Genomic DNA, 17,961 nt, shown 5'->3' with positions numbered 1-17,961 from the left:
TTTAAGCACAGATGGCCTGTCTTTGTGTGCCATGGAAACAATGCAATTTTCTGAATCAGCACCCCAAATAGTCACACCAAATCTAAAGTTAACCAAAAACCGATTTGTAACCCTTTTCGTACTAATGTTAAAGAGTGGTCCTTGGTCAAGTGGTCCCTGGCCAAAAAAAGGCTGGAAACCATTGATCTAGAGCAGGGTTCCTCAAACTTTTAAAACAGAGGGCCAGGTTACAGTCCCTCAGACTGTTGGAGGTCCAGATTATATATTTTTTAAAACACCATGAATGAATTCTGAGTTGTTGTAGGTTTTTCAGGCTGTATAGCCATGTTCTAGAAGCATTCTCTCCTGGCATTTTGTCTGCATCTATGGCAGGCACCCTCTGAAGTTGTGAGGTCTCAACCTCTGAGGATGCCATAGATGCAGATGAAACATCAGGAGAGAATGCTTCTAGAACATAGCCATACAGCCTGAAAATCCTACAACAGCCCAGTGATTCTGGCCATGAAACCTTCGACAATACAATGAATGAATTCCTATGCACACTGCACATATCTTATTTGTAGTGCAAGAAACACTTAAAATAATACAATAATTAAAATGAAGAACAATTTTAACAAATAAAAACTTATTAGTATTTCAATGGGAAGTGTGGGCCTGCTTATAGCTGATAAGATAGGGTTGTTGTTGTTGTGTGTGCTTTCAAGTCATTTCAGACTTAGGTTGACCTTGAGCGAGGGCCGGTAAAATGACCTTGGAGGGCCGTATCCGGCCCCCGGGCCTTAGTTTGAGGACCCCTGATCTAGAGCCCTCCAAGGTCATTTACCCGGCCCTAGCACAGGGTTAACTTAAGTCTGTAACAACTCAAAAGCACACAACAACAATCCTATCTCATTAGCCAAAAGCAGGCCCACACTTCCCATTTAAGTACTAATAGATTTATATTTGTTAAAATTGTTCTTCATTTTAATTATTGCATTGTTTTTAAGTGGGTTTTGCACTACAAATAAGATATGTGCAGTGTGCATAGGAATTCATGTTTTTTTCAAATTATAATCCGGCCCTCCAACAGTTTGAGAGACTATGACCTGGCCCTCTGTTTAAAAAGTTTGAGGACCCCTGATCTAGAGAATCCAATTTGGAAAACACTGTTCTGCAGTGTGTAATGTTTCTCCAGTTTGCCTCTCTTTAACTGGTTGAGTCTCCGGCCGGTAGGGGTCGCTGTGGAGGCAGTAAGGCGGGTTTCTGCCTCGCCACTCGCTGATCCGGAAGCGTCTCCAGGAGACGCCGGGCGCGGCGCTGGATAGAGAGGGGCGGCGGCGGCGATTCCCGGCTCTGAGGGTTTTCTGCTGGGGAGGCGGCAGCGACTGGCTCGGGCCTCACCGCCATGGAGCACATCCGCACCACGAAGGTAACGAATTAACTAGGGCCTCTTGGCCTTCGTCGCAGGCAGGGTGTCTTCCTTTTCCTCCTCCTTCGTCGCCTGGGAGAGAAGCAGCAGCAGAATAGGCAAAACAGGCCAGAGAAGCCCTTCAAATCCACACAAGTGGTACCCAGGAAAGGCCTGGCACCCCCCTAGGAAGCCCCCCCCCTGCACCCCCTAGGAAGGGGGTTTAATACTAATAATAACAATATTAATGATTTATTGTCGAAGGCTTTCATGGCTGGAATCACTAGGTTCTTGTGGGTTTTTTCGGGCTATAGAGCCATGTTCTAGAGGCATTTCTCCTGGAGAAATGCCTCTAGAACATGGCTCTATAGCCCGAAAAAACCCACAAGAACCTAATATTAATGATTGCTATTATTTATTTAATCGTATATTATTTATGATATTTACTAGTTTCTTAGTAATTTGGTTACTCCTCAAATATAATGGAGCCAGCCTGGTGTGTTCGTTTTGATTGCTGGACTCTATAAAGGGTGCAGCAGTACTGTAGAATTTTTATTTTTTTAATTCATTAATCTATTATTATTATTATTATTAAAAACCCAAAACATTTAACACAACCCAATTGCATTGTTACATTGTCTATTCCCAGACCCGCACTGTAGAATTGATCCTCTTTAAACACCAATTAATCTGGCTACCAGTATTAAAAAAAAAAACCTCTAAAAAACAACAACAAAAAAACAGCAAAACAGCAGAGGGAAAACAATCAGGGACACTAGGTTCTTGTGGGTTTTTTCGGGCTATAGGGCCATGTTCTAGAGGCATTTCTCCTGATGTTTCGCCTGCATCTATGGCAAACATCCTCAGAGATAGTGAGGTCTGAGGATGCTTGCCATAGATGCAGGCGAAACATCAGGAGAAATGCCTCTAGAACATGGCCCTATAGCCCGAAAAAACCCACAAGAACCTAGTGATTCCAGCCATGAAAGCCTTCGACAATACATCAATCAGGGACATCTAATCACCTCTCAACAAAAGATTGCTCCAGGCACTGCCAGGCCATCAAATGCTAATCAAGGTGGTCAGTTGAAACATTCACACCTAGCTCCAACAGACAAGAGTTCTTTGTCCTACCCTGGTTTTTCCACAGATATATAAACTCATTTTCCTAGTTCCAATAGACCTCACTACCTCTGAGGATGCTTGCCATAGATGCAGGCGAAACGTCAGGAGAGAATGCCTCTAGAATATGGCCATATAGCCCCCCCCCCCAAAAAAAAAACCTACCAACAACTCACCAATTAATTTGTTGCTGTGGAGTCTTGGGAGTTGCAGTTTGCAAGGTCTTTGGCCTTCTCTGCCAAAGAAGGCTGGTTCCTCGCCAAATGAGCATCACATTACTGTCAAAGTTGATGTTTTACTTATTTATTTACTTCACTTGTATACCGTTTTTCTCACCCTAGCCGGGGACTCAAAGCAATTTCCAACATAATTATGGCAAAATGTAATGCCCCACATACAGAAACCTAACATAACAATAATAACATACAATTATCAATTAAATAATAAAACACAACATCATTTAACATTAGAACATGGAATTAAAAGCATATCAATATAAACATTAAAATTACAATCCAACAATCGTAGTCCAAGCCATTCCAAATACCATGTCCATTGCACATAATCCATGATCATTCCTTATACTGCTTATTGACCAAAGGTTTTGTGCCATAACCAAATTTTTACTTTTTTTCTGAAGGGCAAGAGGGAGGGCCCTGATCTAATTTTGTTGGGGAGGGAGTTCCATAGCCAAGGAGCCACCACTGAGAAGGCCCTGTCTCTTGTCCCCACCAATCACACTTGCGAGGGAAGTGGAACTGAGAGCAGATTGAGTCAAGTTACATGATAGGTTATGTTACCATTTAATTTGTGGTTGCAAGTTTTAATTTGACTGTAGATGCTGGTTTATTTTGGGACGTTGTCAGTTTGTTATTATACTTGTATTTGAATTTATGGTCTTGTCAAGGCATTGAATATTTGCCTTTTGTTTGTTGCTGAGTCCCCTTGGGGAGATATGGTGGAATAAAAATAAAGTTTTATTTATTATTGTTGTTGTTATTATTATTATTATTATTTACCATGGCAGTTAAAGTGTTGTCAAACTGTATTAATTCTGCTAAGGGTAAAGATGCATTCCTAATAGTCCAGCACTCAAACTGTTATTTGGATTGAGTTCAGATCTCCAGCTCAGCTCATAGGATGCATCTACACTGTGGAATTAATGTAATTTGATACCACGTTAACTGCAATGGCTCGGTGCTATGGAATCCTAGGAGTTGTAATTTGGTGAAGCACCATCACTCTTTAGCAGAAGTGGCTAAAGATATAGTAGTAATAATCATCATCTTTAATAATGTTTTTTGGCTGGATCAAAAGGATTCAAGGGTGGGGGCTAAACTTTATAAAACTACAATTCTAAGGATTCCATATCACTGAGTGTTGCAGTTCAAGTGATGTGAAACAACATTAATTCTACAGTGTAGTTATCCCCAAGGACTCCCACTCATCCATGGAAACAAACCCACTCTCAGATTCAGAGAAAGATCTTTCTGATCAAATATTGCCATCAAACTGTTATACTTCACTTTAGGGTCACCATAGGTCAGAAACAACTGGGAGACACACAACAACAACAGAGCAGTTTGAAAGTGTGTTAGTGGCTTTAAACAGCAAGAGGAAGTCAGGGTGTGTGACTATTTCTAGACATCTGTCGCAGTGTTGAAATAAAAGTTGTCCAGCAAAACATGAAGTGTGGTTTGCAACTCTGCTTCAACTGTGTAAGGAGAACGCCGCATGTGAAATTGTAATTTAAGATGAAATTAGTAACTGATTACATTCATAGTGTAACCTTTATTCTTCAATATAAATGTATTTATTTAGCTTTCATATAATCACCATAGCTGCTCTTAGCTGTTAAATGTCAGGACACCTTGGTGACTGCAAACTTGCCATTGCAACTTAAGCTTCTGAGCAGTAGAATCCATTTTGTCAGCTATATGAGGAAGTAGACTTCAGTCAACATCTAGCCAGCCTATGAGCCTACCCTACATGTGTTTTCTCACAAGTAAGCCCTATTGCATTCAGTGGGACTTGCTTCTGATTAATAATACATTGGATTGTGAATTTCCAAGCAAGTTTGCACAGAAGTAAACTCCCCAGCATTCAATTAGACGTCTAAAATTGCAGCTCTAATGCTGTCCACCTTCAAAATATGCTCTTTGTTTGCTTGCATCTTTTTAAGGTAGATAGTTAGTAGATATGGCAGAATCTTATACTGGGTGGTCTAAGCTGTCATGTTTAAACTGCATCTGGCTTCTTGTTCAGAGGTTTGTGCCTTGATAAGCTGTTCAGAGATGTACTTGTCTTAGCTTAATAAATGAGGTGTGTATATTTTTGTGATTTGAGTATGTACCTTCAAATTCCCTATTGACTTATGGCAACCCCATGGATGTCAGGAGGTTTCCTTAGCAAAGAATACTCAGGTGGTTTTGCCAGTTCCTTCCTCTGAAATATATCTTCTAGCACCTGGTATTTGTTCGCAGTCTCTCATCCAAATACAAAAAAAAAGCAGACCCTGCTCTTGTTTTTGTCTAGGGCATGTTTTTGAATGGATAGACTCAGTAAGAGAAGCAGCAGCACCTCTGAGTCTGAGTAAAGCTGTTGATGGGAGAAAATAAGTTCCTGGTGCCCCACATGTGATGGCTTAAAAAGCATTGTTGTAATAGAATTAGATCTTGTCACTGCAGTGTAAGCTTCTGAGCAGTAGAATCCATTTTATCAGAGGAATGAAAAAGTAGGCTCTAGTCCATAAAAGCTTAGTCCACAGTAATCAGATTAATCTGATCCTTTGTGAGTTTATTCAGAAATAAATTCCACTTATTAGAGTACAGTTTATTGTTTGTACATAAAATTGTACAGATTAGAGGAATGGCAAAAAGAAGGAATTGTCATATGATTCCTTGTTTACATGAGAAATATGCAGCTAAGCATCAATAGTACTGTGTACTTACAGCTTAGTAGGTGTGTGCGTGCGTACCAGGTATTATGCCAGAGGTTTCATGAGAAAGGTGTCATTGCGAAGGCACGTGAAGAAAGTAAGAAAGCTGTAATCAGGCATTTTTGAAAGTAGTTTCAAAAACTATGGAAGAAATACAGGTTTGTTTGTTTTTAAAGTGGGAGGTGATGTTCAGACAGTAGAGAATAGTGGATCTGAAAAAGTGAAGGTTATACTGGATATACAGCATAGTGATGTAAGATTAAAAAGATGGGAGGAAGCTATGGGCTTTGAAACTAAGGATGCAAAGAGGTTTATGTCCAATCTTGGAGGAGAATGTTTGGGAATTTAAAAGGAACAGAATTATGAGATTAAGATTGCTTTGACAGTGGTTAGATGTGAGGAGGCAAGGATGAGGCAACAGAAGACCAGGGAGGAGGCAAAAGACTATGGACTACATTTTAAGTTGGGGTAAGAGAGTTTTCATTTTGCAGTGGTGTAAAAGAAAATGTGGCAGGACTGGTTTACAGACTAAAGTTGAGGAACCATGGAGAAATAAGATACAAAACACAAAACAATGGCAACGTGCATGTTCAAAAGGGTGGATGGTAATATTTCCGGTTAAGGAAACTATACAAGAAGAGGAATACTTGGGAAGAAAGATGATAAATTTAGTCTCTTAAGTATGTGTGTTCATGTGTATGCAGATACATACATATGTGTACATACAGAGTTGTCCCAAGACTATTTCTGTCCTTTGTGAGAAAGAAAACAAATAGCTCTTCAGGGCTTCCTGGTGATGTATTCTTATGGACAAAAGGGTTGAACATATACAAATTTAACCTTCAAGCATATCCTGCTGAACTCTATACAGTACACTTTTGTACAAATATACTAATGCTGTAAATTTCATATATATTGGCAGAAAGCTAAGAAAGTCCCATTAATCTTGAGTGGCACTTTCCCCCATGTATAAACTTTTCTGGTGGAAAAGTAAAACCGGTCTGAAATTGCTTGAAGATGCACTTGTTATCTTTATTGATGTTAAAGTTTTTATATTGTAACTGTGGTTTTGGTGGCATTTAATTTTGCCTTGTAAACCGCCTCGAGTCACTGGAAGGCTGAGAGGGATGGTATACAAATATTATAAATAAATCAATAAATTTATCCACATTAATTTTCTGACTTGCATCAGATTGTATGGAAATCTTATTCATATTCACTGCCATAATCCAGGATAGTTAAAATAGCTACACTTGTCTTTCTTGGTTGAGTGTTTCTCATGTACTCCTTGTAGATTGCATGATGCTATTTTCTGATGGGGCTGTAAGCCAAGAGAGGCTCTGAGTTTCTTCTCTTTATGAGATCAAATGGTTGGAGATGCAAAGCACTTTCTGGAATCTTTTTCATTTCCTCTTCTTGGTCTTTTTAGTAGAAAGCATAAAAATGCTTGCTGAAAGCATTTAAAATACTGTCATTTCTTTCTTATTGTCAATTCAAACTTTAGGGGTTTTTTTAAAATGTATTTTTAGGGTCACATTACATTATGTACTATTAAATTGATTGAAGAAATTGTAAACAGATCCTTTAGGCAAATAGAAAGTTTCAAAGCTCTATATCTGTATTTTAGACCAGAACCTATAGTAGTAAATGTTTCTTCATTAGGAATAAGTTTAAATTGATGGGATAATAACAAAACTAAAACTAAGATTATGGCTGATAAGACATTAAGAGTCTTCTTCAAACATTTATTACTTCATTTTACATCACGGACCTTGATTGAGATCTTAAGTCATGCAGTCTGTCAGCATCATAGACCTGAATCAACAACCAGTGCTTTCTCATGATGAGTTGTCTTTGGTGATATTTTAAAAATGTTTTTGATCAACATTGTATGTAATGGAAGGAGGGAATAGTCACTGATTCTTTTTCAAGCAACATAAGCTTACAATGATTTGAACTGGGACATGGCCCTTGAGATGTTGTTCCCAGACTCTCATAAGCCTTGGTCAACATATTCAAAGATGACCATGATAGGACTTGTAGTCCAGTAACATCTGGAGAAGCTACAAATCATTCACCCTTATTTTTAAAAGAGTTACTGTTCTGATGAAGGTGCAGTGAGTGGTACAGTCACTTAGAACTGGCAGTAGTCACAGAGATAATTGCAGAATCATACACTGAAAATAAAGAATGTAAACCTGAAGAAGATTTTGAAATTTGTTGGAAAATTGAAGCAGCTATCAAACATCAAATTGTGTTGTGGTTAGTTCAATATAATATGTAACTTGCCCAGTGATTAATTTTATTCTAGAAGATCTCAAAAGCAGAAACAGAATGTGTGCATGGCTATTTTTACCTGTATCATCAGCTTTGACCTTTATTCCAAATTGATCTTTAGTTGCCACTCCTTAAGCCTGTATTTGTATGGGCTGTCTATTCCTCTGTTGACAAATGCAGATAATCCAACAGGTCAGAGATCTGGGCTGCCTTCTCAGCTTTTTTCCACACATTATTATCCTCAAAGCTGCATTCTTACATTTTATCCATGGATAAATGATCAAGAAAAAGAATTCTGTCGCATTTAAAATGCTATAAAAAGACTTGTCTTCATTTTTTTCCTCCTGTCTTGCCTTCCATAAATACCCAATACAGCAATCTTATTTCTGAAAACACTCATATTTGTTTGTTTATTTACTTGCGTACTGCAGGTAACTGTAGCCTTCCCAATGTTGATAGATTGCCGCTCTTAGCAGTTATTGCCACTATAAGCAGTGATGAAGGACAATGAAAGATGCAGTCTAATAATATCTGGTAAATAGCTGTCGTCATTTCCTAGTCTGTAACTTGCATACCAAAACATGAAGGCTGACTAGATCATTGCCGGTTAACTGGGTAATTGGGTTTTGCAGTTGTCCATTAATGGGGAATCATCGTAGGTCTAACATGTTGTCGCAATCCAGTTTATCTGCATAGAAAATTGTAATTATTATACCATATATGTTTGCATTGGATGTCTTCAGATAATTTTTAAACTTGATGAAAATTGCTGATTAAATCTTCATTTTTTGTTTCTTACAAATTAGCAATATTGCTTTTCTGAAAACTACATAACAATGGGATTGTCATCAATTTTTACTGGCAGAATTTTCAAAGCAAATGGACATTTCCTGTAAACTGTACAGATAAAGCATTGACGCTGAGAGCATCCAGGAATTGCAAATATTTGCACTGCTGATGTGGAATATTCCTTTGCTGCAATCTCCCCAGAGCCCTGATTCTACTACACTTAGAGAACTAAAGACTTGTGTGATTTTGAATCCTCTGCCAGACCCACTGTTAGAAGTCTAACAGTAGACTAATGCTTGCCAAGAAACTATGAAGAACCCTTCTTTGCCAAAACTTACATTTTAGCTTTGTTGGTGGTTTCTTGGGGTGCTGTTGAGATTCAAATAAAGCAAACCATATCATGCATGCTAGGCATGTCCATTCAGTATTTTAATGTATTGTGTGTGTGTGTATATATATATACACACACACACACACACACACACACACACCATCCTTGGTTCATTGTCCTTATAGGTAGGAAGAGCAACAAGTTTGAAGTGGAGGTTTGTTGTCATCCATGCATACTTACTTTTAGTGCATGTGTGTTACACCACTGTGAAGAATGGGTTGGAAAGCTATTATTTCTGTCAGGAGCCACATTTACTTGAGGTTGAATTCAACAGGAGGTAACTCATGATCCATCTCCTTTTCTTGTGATTACTGTCCTTTTGGGGTGAAGAAAGCAAATTGCTCTTACTAGTGGTCTAAACTGAAAGATAGTTTGCAGATCCATAAGAAAACAATACATAATGATAATATTAAATGCATTGCAATGTCATCTCTGTCTTCTTTGCCTATAGGAAATTTCAACTCTTGTGTATTTGAATGCTATTGTGATGTCAAGTTGACATTTTATAGTTTTAGCTCATGGGAATTGTTTTTTTTTTTTTATGCATAGGTTGAACAGGTGAAATTATTAGACCGATTCAGCACAAGCATCAAGTCACAAACAGGAACTCTTTACCTCACTGCAACACACCTGCTATTTATTGACTCAAACCAGAAAGAGATATGGGTAAGAATATTAAGTTCATTATTTTGTACAGTACATCTTTGATTACATTTTGCTTTTTCCATTGTGCATCTTTTAAGTATCAAAGAGGGTGAAGTAAGCAAGTCCCCCGATATAATTGTTCTGAATTGCAGAAAGTGGGTTATAGCTGTTAGCTGCCTTAGGTATGGGAAATGTGAAAGGTAATTACTTGAAACGAATGCTTGTTGTGTCTGCTTCCATGAGCTTGTCTATTATGCATCATTGTAGTGCACTTTTTCAAGACTTCTTGGCTCTAACTTTAGCCACCAAAGATGCCCACAGATTTCCTGTGTCTAGGTGGAGATAAGCACTGCAAAACCTAGCAAAGAATGACATGCATGCCGCTCAGTTATCCCTAGTTCAAGACACGTAATTGTATTCTTCTATTCACATCTCTGCAAACTGATTCGGGTGAATTTTAAAGTATTCTGAACATAGTGTGATAGTAAAACTAATAAAAATCCACAATTGTATGGAATTATTTATTTTCCCCATCTCATATATTAAAAGCATTCTTTACCAAGAGAGATAATGTAGGGCCTCCACTGACAAATCTATGAGTATATACGGCTACGTAGTTTTTCTGTTTCCTCCCTCCTTTCTCTTAATATTGAAACAACAATATTGTTGAGCATGTGCCATGACTGCCGTTCTGGCCTTATGACATCTCTTTCAGCGACAGAGGTTACTTAAAGCTAATGTGGAATCCACAGAAGATATTATTTTCTATATTTTCTAAGATATATAAAAGAGCTTTTAGCTGTACTCTCAAATAGTAGCCACTACTTCATCCCACTCTGCCATTCATCCTGATGATTTTTTTTTTGAGGGGGGACTTTCCATTATAACATGACAAGTAGTATATATGTGTTGATAAATGTAAGGATTCTACTGGGTGCACCTCACATTGGCCATTGAAAAGGATTCACAGTTTCAAAATTCCTAACAGAGAAGATGTTCAAAGTTTGCCATGATCCCTTGAGCGATTATGGTATACCCCATAGACTTTATGGCTCATGTATGAATGTCAAGGATTATACAAGTGCCAGTGAGCGTTATCTTACCGAGCACTGTTGTGGTTTGCTGTTTGAGTTAGTCATTTTTAATGATTTTTTTGCTTGCTCCAGATCTTGCACCATCATATTGCTGCAGTGGAGAAGCTTGCTTTGACTACTTCAGGCTGCCCCCTGGTGATCCAGTGCAAGAACTTCAGAGTCGTTCACTTCATTGTTCCCAGAGAAAGGGATTGCCATGATATCTATAACTCCTTGCTTCAGCTCTCGAGACCAGGTATGGCAGCTGGCTTCTTCATTAAGTTGAATGAGTTTGGGTGTGCCTGAAAAATAAAATGTAATAAATCAAAATCCTTTCCCTCTTCTTTTTCCTGATTTGTTTTAGCAAGGTATGATGAACTGTATGCCTTCTCATACAACCCAAAACAAAAGGAGGCAGAAAGAGTGCAAGGCTGGGAGCTCATTGACCTCGCAGATGAGTACAATCGGATGGGAGTGCCGAACTCAGATTGGCAATTATCAGATGCAAATCGTGATTATAAGGTAATAAGTGCCAATAAGTCAGGGTTTATAGTGCATGTGTTTCTAATTCTGTATCATTTTATGGTGCTGGATGGACCTTGTTAGTTTTGAAACTAGGATGGGTTTCATTATGTTTGGGATGAATAATCTTCAGATGAGGCCATAGGCACCTTCAAGGTTCTTTGAATTGAAGTCTCAATTCAAAGCAGCAGTAGTTCTTGATACTAAAATAATGGCATGGGGAGAGTCCAACCTGTTTCTGGTCATGTAATAACTTTGTCTAAATATGTATTTGGAGAAGAATAAGATAGAATTAATGACAGGAGTTGATTTCCACCTAAGTCTAATTGTCGTTGCTTCTGTTCCAGTATTTTAACAAAAACTTGTTACTAAATTGTGATTAATGACTTCCATTACATGTTCTATACACAGATTTTTATGGAGGAATTTGGAGCATTTTTAGCCAAATATCCTCCAGAAGTTGTTTATCATTATCTTCAATTTGATGACTATCAGTTCCACAGCTGCAATTGACAGAATTAAAGAAAAAAACATTTCAGTTTTTATTAACTTTTACCAGCTCCTACAATTTTATTTTTAATGAAAAACTCAATTTAAAATGAGGTGTTATTGGTGACAGTCATAATTACAATTGTATACATTATGGGTTATTTAAGTTGTATTCTTGTTAATTTTTATTTGGTATTAAGTTTACAGTTAGGTTCCTTGTATATTGTTTGATGTATTTTGTTTTGATGTAATTTGTTTATATGTTCTTTGTAGGCATTGAATGTTTGCCATATGTGTTGGAAACTGCCCTGAGTCCCCTAGAAAGTTGTCTATTATTATTATTATTATTATTATTATTATTATTATTGTCATCACCATCATCCATGTTTAAATTTTTTTTTTTAGCTGTTAAAAATATATAAAAACCTTTCAATTGAAAAATACCCTGTAAACACATTGAAGACTACGGAAATCCATACTCAATGGATCACTAGGATTATCAAAGTGAAAGTTAACATTACACTTGATGCTGTTTTATTATCTATTTTTCCTGTTTCTGAATGAAAACACCTTTTAAAGGCTGGCTTTTAACTTGCTTTTCTGAGCAAAGTCAATTTTCTGTTTTTTAGCCTATTATAACTGTTTAGGTGAAAGAAGTTATTTTTTTTAATTCCCCAAATCTTATAGCTATCATTTCAATGATTTATATAGTATTTTAGTGATGTGTCTCGTATTGTATTTAATAATCTGGTTTTTATGTATTTATTTGTTCTTTTATATGTGAAGGACCTATGGTCTCATCATTGAATAAACCATTTATAGCCATCATAGTAGATAGATGCTTGTTATTCCTACAAAGCATGATAAAGTTGCTTCTTTTGGACTACAGTTCCTGCAATTCCATGGTCAATGTTTCCAGTAGCTGCTGCTGACTGAACAATTATTGGAAATATGGTCAAAAAGGTTTTTTTTCCAAGAAAGATAGTTATAGCCATGGAATTTATTCTGTTAGCTCTTCAGCTTCATCGCTGAGCATATCCTTTCTTCTATCACTGGAAACCAGGAACTCTATGAAACATTGCATAGAGTTCTTTGCACTTGAAGCTGCATTCCATGTCCCTCATTAACTTTTCACAGGATGCATTTCTATTGTCCTGTTATCAAAGCTCACCTAGATCATGATTCCATCCTATCTGTTTCTGGGGAAAAATGAAATCTTCATACAAGATCACCCCTGCACTTACTGAAGTGTTTGTACGCTGGATCTAAAATGTGTAAAGTTTTTTTTACAGATTCTTTCTTTTTTCCTTTTAGATTTGTGAAACATATCCAAGAGAACTTTATGTTCCCAGGAGCGCAAGCAAGCCCATAATTGTTGGCAGTTCTAAGTTCCGAAGCAAAGGAAGGTTCCCTGTGCTGTCATATTATCATAAAGATAATGAGGTATAGTCTGATTTCCTTTCAGTGCAAGTGGGCTTAAAGGCCATTTTCCAACACAGGAAAAGACAAGGGGTAAGTATAGTAACATAGGTGTATAGATCTATTGTAGTTAGCAAAAATGGCTGCTAGTGCTGTGCTACAACGAATTAATTACCACTTAAGCAGGTGTCACCTTGTTATACTAAATTTGTGAAAATGCAAGAAATAGAACCTTTACAATGTAACGTTTTCGGTTGCCATTACTCATGCTCTTCAGAAAAATTAAGAAGTGTGGGGGCAGTTTCCCTTTTCAGGAAAAGCTGAAGCTAAAACTAATATCATGCTTGCTGCTTCATTAGAAAGCCTGAGTCTTGAGAAAACTAATGAAATTTGATTACACTTGCAAATATACTTATGTATATAATGCAAACTGTATCTCTTTAGGAAACTAATCTGTTCTGTTAGCTCTTCAGCTTCATCACTGGGCATACTCTTGTGTCAGTGGGAACCTGGACCTCAATGAAGCATTTCAGTTTTCTTCTGAAAGCATTGAATGTTCATAGTACAGAGCATCATAGTTCTGGCTTTCACATTTTGCTGTATTTACCAGAAAATTAAACACTGAACGAAGTGCTCCATCTGTTATTTGTGTCTTTTAAAATGCTCGTTTTGACCTATTGTATTATGTCTGTTTACCTCCTCTGCCTTCTCACTAGGCTGCCATTTGCAGATGTAGTCAGCCTCTTTCAGGATTCAGTGCCAGATGTCTGGAAGATGAGCATATGTTGCAAGCAATCAGTAAAACCAATCCAACGAATCACTACATGTATGTTGTAGACACCAGGCCTAAAGTATGTATATTTCCTTCAGTGTTTGATGCTACGATGCTATAGTTCTGAACTGAGAAGGAATATGATGGAATTATGCTTGTTGCAAACTGTGCTTTTTGTTAAATGACAGTTTCTCTTAGGACCCAGTCTTCAGTTTCTAGTCTTTGTAACTTTTGTACACTTGTGCAAATATATTTCCTATAGACTTCGTTGATTAAAATCCCTGGCCAGGAATCAATGTCCCGTACAATAAAATACTTTTTTAGTGTAGTATTCTTCAAAATTACACTTTGTGTTCCATCCCAGGTCAACCACTTTGGAAATACAGTATTACTCCTGTATCTGCGGGTATAGTATCCTTGGTTTCTTTACCCACACCCGACAAAATTGGTTTCCTCTATAGACTTTTTCTATATCTCTCAGAACAACTTTATATTAGATAATCACTGGTCACATAACCAAATGGAGGATTATGACCTGTTAGGATCATAACCTATTGGATTCTGACCAATTGGGAAAACCACAATGTTTATAATTTTTAAGAAAAGAAATGGTATCCACATGTATTCATGCTTGGCAATTCGTTTTCAGCTGCTAGATTGATTTCCAGGTGACTCTGAACTATTAGCAACAGAGAATATGCCAATGCAAATTTAGCAGATCTTCAGAAGTGTTGTTTAGTGATCAAAAACATCGACTCTCCTATAAATATCTTGTTTCTGTTTCATGCTCTCAGGAGACAAAAAATCAAGTAGAATTCTTTAAAATAACATATATATTTTACTCACAACTTCATGTATTTTAATATACAGGCACATTTCTTGTTATTTTAAACTTTAAAACATTTCGGTTTGTGTCTTTAACTTCCAATCTTTATCAGTCTCTTCAACACTATACAGTTCTGTAAAACACTCCTTTATAACTGTCTACTTCCAACTGTCATCTTCAACAGTCATCATTCAACTGTAATCTTTTAACTGTGCTCAAAACAGTCCCTTATCTGGTCACATGGTCTGGAGCCCCTCCTACAACCTCAAGAACATAGAGTTAGGGAAAAAACTGCATACCAAAGTACACATATACACTTCAGTACTGAAACAGCATATTATATACAGACAAATCATTAGACAGAAGAGGCTTGGGAAGATTGCCTATTTCCAGCACTTTATGATATTCTTGGGCTAGACATACTTTGCTTCAGTAGGGTTTGCTATTAAGTGTTGCTTTACATATTATGTTGCTGAATCATAGGTATACTATATTTAATCTGAGAAATGTTTGTACCCAATTACCTAGCATATATGGATTACAGTAATGCTTTTTGTACTTAGTACTATCTATGAAGTATAAAGCCCTTTACAGCTCAGGTCAAGGTTAGCTGCAGAGCCGGATTCTACCATGTAAACCTGACTGGAGTTTTAAATTGTTATGTGAGATCCTTCTGCTTGCTGCACCACTCTTAACAGATAGATCTTGGGGGAAGATGGGAGCAACTTTCCTGGTGGGTCCTCCCAGGGTTAGGAATTCTCTTACCTGGTCTTTCTGGTGGCTGGTGAAGTAATAATAATAATAATAAAACTTTATTTGTACCCCACTACCATCTCCCCAAGGGACTCGGTGCGGCTTACATGAGGCCAAGCCTGCAGTACATCAATAAAACGAAGGCAGTAACAAAATAATCATTACAAACAGTAAAATAAATCTCAAAACAAAAATAAACAAGCCTTTTTTGTTTTGACAAGCCTTTGGAACTGACTGTTTATGACAAAATTGGTGACAATTTTTATGCATATTTTGTTTTGTTAATCTTATGGTTATGTTGTTTTTACTTTGTATGTTCTGTGATTTTTACCTGGGAACCGCTCTGAGTCCCCTCGGGGAGATAGAGCGGTATATAAATAAAGTATTATTATTATTATTATTATTATTATTGATGTCCATGTTTGCTGTTTATAACTATTGCTAGTTGAATTATTTTGTCACTATTGCATGTTTTTAGTGATGTGACCTGTATTCTTTTTAATTTTGTAAGCTGCCTTGAATCATAAAATTAGGAAGAGATGAAAGAGAAACAACTTTACATAACATGAGATCGTAACAGTGCATGACATTGCAGCCTTCCACATTTGTCTGAGTTACGTACTCAGGACCCTATGAAAGGGGGGAAATCTCTTTGTCCTCCAGCATGACTCTGTAGTCAACTTCTGGTGGAGGTTGATGATAGAGTGGCACTGTCGTACCCAGAGATTCTTAGAACATTTTAATCACATCTGTGAATAGTCAGATCTGCAAAAGACAAATCTGCAAATGGAGGGCTGACTACAGTATGAGGAGACGTCAGGTACCCCTCTCTTACCTCCTAACTTTATTCTGCATGTTACATAGCATAGGGAATTGATGTAATACAGGTTTAATGACCTGGCCATCCTGGGAGGTATTCAACACAAACATATCTGTTGTATAGGCTGGAACTATTATTTTCTTTTCTCTCAACCATATGCTAGTCAAAATACATGCCATTAACATGATAATTAATGGTTGCTTTCTTTCCTAATTTATCTTATTTTTCTTCAAGCTGAATGCAATGGCAAACCGGGCAGCAGGTAAAGGCTATGAAAATGAAGATAACTATTCCAATATTAGATTCCAGTTTGTTGGTATTGAAAACATCCATGTAATGAGATCCAGCTTGCAGAAGCTTTTAGAAGGTACGGATACACTTGATTCTCAGTGGTTTGCGACATTTAACTGCAAATATTTGATTTTGTGTTCATAGTAGAGACCCTGTTGCGTTAGGTGCTGGATTACATGTTTTTATGTTACAGATACAGAAAGACAGAAAACAGGTTATACCTTTTGTTGCTGTGCTGATTAGCCCTTTGTTAGGAACTGATGCAAATGACTTGCTATGGGAAATTGCATCAGTTTCAATGAGCAAGTGTTTATTTTGATTTCACTGTGTGCTCAGATTTTTAGAAACTGGAATCTTGTGTTGACCTCTTAGCAGTTGTGTTTTTTTCCCATCATCAATATATTACACATTATCCGTGTTAACTTAATTGAAACCATATGTGCCTTTTTCCTCAACTTAATGTGCATGTTTAATCCTGTTCGTAAACTTTTTGTCACTGCCTGTTACTTTTGTGCTCCCCAAAATGAGAAACACTTTAGGGTCTACTGTAGCTACACTGATGTTTCCTGGAGTAAGCACCTACAGTTTAAAGGGCAGGTTTGCATCCTTCAGTCCCTGGGAACATACTTAGAAATCATGGTCATTTTCTGTAGTCATTGGGGTACCCCTTTAAAATGAGGTTGTAATTGCAAAACAAAAATTGATTGTGGGAAGAACCAGTTTAATCCATTTTGTACCACCAAATAGCAATTGCCCATATTTATTCGAGTATAATGTGTCATCAAATGCAATGCACACCTCAAGTTTTGAAGGTGTACATTGCAAAAAAAGGGGAATTGTTTTGCAATGCAAAGTGATGGCTACAAAAAGGCTGGTGGGAAGCTGTGTCCCTCTGTCTGGCCTTCCCACTACTGTTTTGTGGTCACCGCTGCCTCTCCCTCTTCTGTCCCCAGCTGGGATCTCTTGCCCAACAACAAAGACAAGTTTATGTGTGCGATTCTAATGCACCATCAAATGTAATGTGCGCCTCTATTTTAGCATGTAATTTAGCCAAAAATAGATGAATAAATACTACATATAAGAAAACCTATGACTGGGAATGGACTGGGATGGAGACACATACATAAACTTCCTGTCTGGTTGAAAATGTTACTTTATATAATAACTGGCATCCCCATTTTTATTTCATGCAAGCTTGTGTATTCGAACACCCTCTTCTTTCATATATTCATAGAATCTAGATAAAATCAGGGAAGTAATCTTTGATCTTTATACTGTTTGAGATTAACAACTGATATTCTTTCCTTCTTAGTCTGTGGGACAAGAGGACTCTTGGTTAATGACTTCCTTTCTGGTTTGGAGAACTCTGGATGGTTGCGCCACATCAAGGCCGTGTTGGATGCTGCTATCTTCTTAGCCAAAGTAATGCATATTCTTTCATTCATAT

The 17,961-nt window shown here is 37.3% G+C and overlaps 1 protein-coding gene across 1 annotated transcript in view; it reads left to right on the top strand.

Moving 5' to 3' along the window:
• Window positions 1-1,267: 1,267 nt before the first annotated feature.
• The window catches only part of MTMR6 (myotubularin related protein 6), a 28,141-nt gene continuing 11,447 nt past the window's right edge, over window positions 1,268-17,961 (top strand). Inside the window, exons 1-8 of the mRNA XM_067466577.1 lie at window positions 1,268-1,408; window positions 9,454-9,570; window positions 10,716-10,878; window positions 10,987-11,144; window positions 12,948-13,076; window positions 13,769-13,903; window positions 16,458-16,590; window positions 17,827-17,936. Of these exons, the coding sequence (XP_067322678.1) occupies window positions 1,385-1,408; window positions 9,454-9,570; window positions 10,716-10,878; window positions 10,987-11,144; window positions 12,948-13,076; window positions 13,769-13,903; window positions 16,458-16,590; window positions 17,827-17,936 (969 nt within the window). The 5' untranslated portion in view covers window positions 1,268-1,384. The remainder of the gene's footprint in view (window positions 1,409-9,453; window positions 9,571-10,715; window positions 10,879-10,986; window positions 11,145-12,947; window positions 13,077-13,768; window positions 13,904-16,457; window positions 16,591-17,826; window positions 17,937-17,961) is intronic.

Source organism: Anolis sagrei, chromosome 3 (genome assembly GCF_037176765.1).
Source record: "Anolis sagrei isolate rAnoSag1 chromosome 3, rAnoSag1.mat, whole genome shotgun sequence".
Classification (NCBI taxonomy): domain Eukaryota; kingdom Metazoa; phylum Chordata; class Lepidosauria; order Squamata; family Dactyloidae; genus Anolis; species Anolis sagrei.
The sequence above is the reverse complement of the archived record's forward strand: the minus strand, read 5'-3'. Positions and strand labels throughout refer to the sequence as shown.